This window comes from Camelus bactrianus, chromosome 16, assembly GCF_048773025.1.
Source record: "Camelus bactrianus isolate YW-2024 breed Bactrian camel chromosome 16, ASM4877302v1, whole genome shotgun sequence".
NCBI classification, from domain to species: Eukaryota; Metazoa; Chordata; class Mammalia; order Artiodactyla; family Camelidae; genus Camelus; species Camelus bactrianus.
In genome coordinates this window covers 44,784,130-44,790,138 of record NC_133554.1, presented here as the reverse complement: position 1 = coordinate 44,790,138, position 6,009 = coordinate 44,784,130, and the positions used below count along the sequence as shown (strand labels likewise).

At 44.7% G+C, this 6,009-nt stretch overlaps 1 protein-coding gene across 1 annotated transcript; it reads left to right on the top strand.

Moving 5' to 3' along the window:
* Positions 1-785: 785 nt before the first annotated feature.
* Positions 786-5,996, top strand: KLHL10 (kelch like family member 10). The gene is made up of 5 exons (XM_010969014.2): positions 786-1,061; positions 2,846-3,335; positions 4,065-4,682; positions 5,146-5,295; positions 5,509-5,996. Exons 1-5 carry the CDS (start codon positions 868-870, stop codon positions 5,881-5,883), a joined length of 1,827 nt encoding a protein of 608 aa, XP_010967316.1. The 5' UTR covers positions 786-867; the 3' UTR covers positions 5,884-5,996.
* Positions 5,997-6,009: the final 13 nt, after the last annotated feature.

Sequence of the window (6,009 nt, the reverse complement as noted above, 5' to 3'; positions counted from 1 at the left end):
ATGCGGAACTGAGCCCCTGAAGTGGGCAACAGGAACTAGAGTAAATCAAAACTCATGTTGTTACTGAGTCCAAACTCGTTCTGCTAGCTGCACCACAGGCCAATAAATCGGGAGACGAGGTGTTGGGGCAAGGAATAGGACTTCATTCAGAAAGCCGGCAAACTAATGTCTTGGAGAACCGTCATCCTCCAATCAGAATACAGGGTCCTTTCATACAGAAAAACAAGGGAGAGGATGTGGTTGGTTGTTGCAAAATTCTTGCTGCAGGAATTCTTTGTTTCTGCAGCTGTCCACGTAGGCCAGGTCATGGTACTCCTGCAAAACTTCCAACAAAACAGAGGTTATTTTCTATTCTGCAACTTATCTTTATATAAGTGCAGAAGTGTTAATATCCTCAGAGCCTTGAGAGAAGGTTCTTCTGTTTACCAGACAGGCTAAAGGCAATATTCATTTACAAAAGGTTGCACAGCTGGCAAGAATAAGCCTAGAAAATGGCACAGTGGTTAGAGCTAAAGGAACAGATCCAATATAGAGTCAGATTTATTTCCCTGTATTGTAGTATGTGGTGTTGGTGGTCACAGTCCTGCTACTGGTTGCAGAAGGTGTGGGGTGGTCTTCAGCCTGAGGTGGTGTGTTGGGGGAGGGGAGAAAGAAGGAGGACAGGGACAGGAGAGAGTTCCAGAGCCTGAGAGCACAATCCTGAGAGTGATCTCACTGCAGGCCCAGGATTCTGGAACTTTGGCTGCCTGACAGGCCCTATATGAAAGATGTAGTAGGGAAAAGGAGTGACAGCTGGCTAAAGGGGCCCCCCACAACACTCCCCGACACCCTAGGAGAGTAGCCTCTCCCCACTGGTCCCAGGGTGCCATGGAGATGGAGAGCGCCGCGGCCTCCACACGTTTCCACCAGCCTCACATGGAAAGGAAGATGAGTGCGATGACTTGTGAGATATTCAACGAGCTTAGGCTGGAGGGCAAGCTCTGTGACGTGGTCATCAAGGTCAATGGCTTTGAGTTCAATGCCCACAAGAACATCCTCTGTAGCTGCAGTTCCTACTTTAGGTATAACAGGGTTGCTGAACTAAGCCAATGGGGGAACTGGGCTCATTCTGAGCCCTTTTGATTCATTTTATGTTTCCTACACTGTTATCTTAAGCTTAGGGACAATGTCAAAGCCCTGGGATCCTGTAGGCTGGCTCTTTTGTCTTCTGTAGAGGTACAGCCTGTGCCAAAGCTTCTCTCTCTCTGGTTTTCAACTGGATTTCAATCAACTATTGGTGGGCCGGGTGCTTTTTCTCTTTGACTTTCATATAAACCAAACTTTGGGAAGGGTGGACACCTGTACTGGATTTCCTACTTAAACCTAGATGACAGTGCCACTTCAGCCACTCCTTAAGTCCCTGTCTGAGACTATCTTAAACAGAGTGATAAATTAACAAGGATTGAGAGGATGGGAAGGGGGATGAGAGGAAAGAACAAAGGAAGTATTTATTAGAAGAAAAAGGGAGTTTGAGCCCAAATCATTGGAACCTAGGAAGTTAAGAGCTATTTTGTTCATGAGCTGAAAATGTTTGAGTACTCAGTTCCAATGAAGATATGATAAATGCATCCCACCTGTTGCTAAAAATTCTCTTTCAACTATCCCTAGAGCACGGTATACAAAAAGAAAAAATGACTACTTTAAGCTTTGCAGGCCATATAGTCTCTGTTGCGACAACTTCACTCTGCCTTCGTAGTGGGAAGGCAGCCATGGACAATGCTAAATGAAAGGGCATGGCTGTGTGCCAATAAAATTACTTATGGACTCTGACATTTGAATTTATTGTAATTTCCAGGTGTCACAAAATCTTTTGATTTTTCCCTCCCTTTAAAAAATGTAAAAACCTTTCTTAGCTCATGGGCAGTATAAAAACGAGGTAGGCTGAATTTGGCCCAGGGGCTGTAGGTTTGCAGACCTCTTCTCTAGAGAATTTGGTCTCAGAGCCCATAATCCCTTAAACCTCCTAGAAACAATGAAGCAAAAAATATATTAGGCCAGGGACTGTCTCGTATGACACCTAGAAAAGTACCTAGCTCCATAGCAGAGCCCAATAGGTAGCTGTGGGGCAAAGCCAGCAGGATTGGAACAAAGCGAGAAAGCCAGAAGGAATATGGTCAGAGAGGTATTCCTGGTCCAGATCTCAGAGGACTTTTGTAGTCCCTGGTAAGGACTTTGTATTTTACTCTGAGGAACGAGGGAAGTCAGTGGAAGGTTCTGAGTAGCCGAGGAGCATAAACTCATAAGGCTCACTCTGGTGGCTGGGAGAAGACTATAAACTCTGGAGGTGTCAAAGGCAGAAGCAGGGAGATCAGTTAGGAGGTGACACCCAATAATCTAGGCAAGAGATGGTGGTGGCCTGCACCAAGAAGGTAGCAATATGAGGTGAGAAGTGATCAGGCTCTGGATGTGTGCTGACTGAATATACTTGTTTAAAAAGTGTATTTGCTCAAGTTTAATTTCCTTAAGCAAAGTAGCATTTGGTGGGCAATGGGCTGAGACAGATGAGACCTGGGTCTTTCTCCAGCTGTGGGTTCCAATTTCTCCATCCAGAAAATGGGGAAAAGGCCTACTTATCATGAAGATAGGAATAAAAAGGACAAAAGTCAAAGTTCTTGGAAAGGTTCTCTTGCCCACTGTATAAAGCCAGCCCTCCCCCTCCCCTTCCTCACACCAGTTTATTTCCAGTGTATTCACTGTGTGCTATTTGGAAAATGGCCAAACTGTCTGCAACAAGAAAATGTGGGGGACAGCGTGGCAAACTGGAGAGAAATGTTTCAGTGACTGCTCACTTTTTTCTTTTTTCCAGAGCTTTGTTTACAAGTGGCTGGAACAACACTGAAAAGAAGGTATACAACATCCCTGGCATTTCCCCCGACATGATGAAGTTAATTATTGAATATGCGTACACCCGGACCGTCCCCATCACACCTGACAACGTGGAGAAGCTGCTGGCTGCTGCAGACCAATTTAACATCATGGGTATTGTCAGGGGTTGCTGTGAGTTCCTCAAGTCGGAGCTGTGTTTGGATAATTGTATCGGCATCTGCAAGTTCACAGACTACTACTACTGCCCTGAGCTGAGGCAGAAGGCCTACATGTTCATACTGCACAACTTTGAGGAGATGGTGAAGGTCTCAGCAGAGTTTTTAGAGCTCTCAGTCACTGAACTTAAGGATATCATTGAGAAAGATGAGCTCAACGTCAAACAAGAAGATGCTGTATTTGAGGCCATTTTAAAATGGATTTCTCATGACCCCCAAAATAGGAAGCAGCATATTTCAGTTTTGCTTCCCAAGGTCATTTAGTCATTTTTTTGTGGGACGCTTAATTGTTCACTTTTGATTCATTTATCCCAGAGGGATTGTCCCAAGAGCCAGACTCAGATATTCTGACAGATTCCAGGGCTGTAGTTACACGTCCATACACTTAGATATGTACACATAGAGAAGGCGTCTCCTGCTATTCTCTGGAATTTTGCAATTTTCTTTGCCCCTGCATAACTAGTTCCTTCTACCCTAGTTGTATTCTCTTTGACTAAAATTCTTCCTGGTAGTGGGGGAAGGAGAGGGCAGGCCTTCAAAGGAATTTTAGTCTTCCTTTTACCCTTCCCCTTCTGTGGGTTTCCCTAACTGAGACAGGGGTTGGACTAGAAACCAGACTATGAGTTTTGCACTCAATTGTAGCCATTTGGTGCCAATTCATGTTATTTCGCATACAGAGACATAGGTATCCAACCTCTGAATGATGACCACAGCTTTTTCTGGTCTAATAATCCTGTCCAGTGGCCAAGGAATGGCCGTGCTCTGTGACCATTTGAGGTAGCTTCTATTAGCTCATTCTCAGCATCCAAATGTATACCACCTCCAAAAAATAAATATTTCAACTGTGAGTTGTAAATTTACAAAAACAAAACAAAACATGACCCTACTGCAATTCAGAGGCAGACAGTAAAACTGTGGTCTTAAGGACATGGATTTTCCAGAACCCTCACCTCATCTGAATGACTTTCTCTATTTCCTTCTTAGGTTCGCCTGGCCCTAATGCATGCTGAATACTTCATGAACAATGTTAAGATGAATGACTATGTCAAAGACAGTGAGGAATGCAAACCAGTCATCATTAATGCCCTGAAGGCCATGTATGACCTAAACATGAACGGACCTTCAAATTCTGACTTCACCAACCCACTCACCAGGCCCCGCCTGCCCTACGCCATCCTATTTGCAATTGGTGGCTGGAGTGGTGGGAGCCCCACCAATGCCATTGAGGCATATGATGCTCGGGCAGACAGATGGGTGAATGTCACTTGTGAGGAAGAGAGTCCCCGTGCCTACCATGGGGCAGCCTATCTGAAAGGCTATGTTTATATCATTGGGGGGTTCGATAGCGTAGACTATTTCAATAGTGTTAAGCGTTTTGACCCAGTCAAGAAAACTTGGCACCAGGTGGCCCCGATGCACTCCAGACGTTGCTATGTCAGCGTGACAGTCCTCAGCAATTTTATTTACGCCATGGGAGGATTTGATGGCTACGTGCGTCTCAACACTGCTGAACGTTATGAGCCAGAGACCAATCAATGGACACTCATTGCTCCCATGCACGAACAGAGGAGTGATGCAAGTGCCACAACACTCTATGGAAAGGTAAGATGCCGGATGGCAAGGGAAGCAGCTTTAGGGAATGTGAAAGCAAACAGGCCCAGAAATAATGGTTTTTAGGGGTGGATGGAAAACAGAAATGGCAGTATCTACTCTGTAATACTAACTCCTCCATCGAATGACTAAGTGGCCCTTTGTAACTATCTTTTGTGATTCTTACTTATTTTTTGGTGGGGGGAGGTAATTAGGTTTACTTATTTATTTATAACAAAGGTACTGGGGATTGAACCCAGGACCTCGTGCATGCTGAGCACACACCCTACCAATGAGCTACACCCTCCCCGCTTTCTGTGATTTTACTTACTAAAAAGCAATGCTTGTACATGAGGAAAAAAGAAACTCAGATTGCAGACGCAACAGAAACGTCCCTCACCTTACTACCGCATTCATACCCTTTCTACTCCCCAGGAGTAACAGTTTTAATAATCTTGGAACTCTCTTCACACAGGTCTACATATGTGGTGGGTTTAATGGAAATGAATGCCTGTTTACAGCAGAAGTGTACAACACTGAGAGTAATCAGTGGACAGTCATAGCACCCATGAGAAGCAGGAGGAGTGGAATAGGCGTAATTGCTTATGGAGAACACGTATATGCAGTGAGTCTTTGTACAACAAAAATAATAGCCCTAGATTTTCTATTAGCAAAGAAGTTTACAATTACCATTGGTAATAATTTGAAAGCTTTTCTCCCATGGAAGATAGTGGAAAAGGGAGGTATGAAATCACTAGTTTCCCTGCCCCCCAAAGAGGGCATCCTCAGTGAACAGAAGTGATGGTTAACAGCCAGCCGTTTCCTCTGCTGTCCACAGGTAGGCGGCTTTGACGGAGCTAACCGACTTAGGAGTGCAGAAGCCTATAGCCCAGTGGCTAACACTTGGCGCACGATCCCCACTATGTTTAATCCTCGTAGCAATTTTGGCATCGAGGTGGTAGACGACCTCTTGTTTGTGGTGGGTGGCTTTAATGGCTTTACCACCACCTTTAACGTTGAGTGCTATGATGAAAAGACCGACGAGTGGTATGATGCTCATGACATGAGCATATACCGAAGTGCTCTAAGCTGCTGTGTGGTACCAGGGCTGGCCAACGTTGGGGAATACGCAGCTAGACGGGACAACTTCACAGGATTAGCACTGCGAGATGAAGTAAAGTACTCCGCTTCGACAAGTACCCTACCTGTATGAGCCTCTTCATTTAGCTAATAAAAAGTCTAAGCAATAAGAATTAATTCTTTTTTTAAATAAATGCAGTGTTTAAACTTGTAAGAGTACTGGAAAATGTTCAACTTAAGGGAGCCAAGGGTTGGATGA

Bases quoted from the DNA above. Each gene is read 5' to 3' on its own strand.
- KLHL10 (XM_010969014.2), top strand. From the start codon at position 868: ATGGAGATGGAGAGCGCCGCGGCCTCCACACGTTTCCACCAGCCTCAC. The intron at 1,062-2,845 runs GTATAACAGGGT...TCTTTTTTCCAG, and splicing joins AGCTGCAGTTCCTACTTTAG to AGCTTTGTTTACAAGTGGCT. The intron at 4,683-5,145 runs GTAAGATGCCGG...CTCTTCACACAG, and splicing joins CCACAACACTCTATGGAAAG to GTCTACATATGTGGTGGGTT.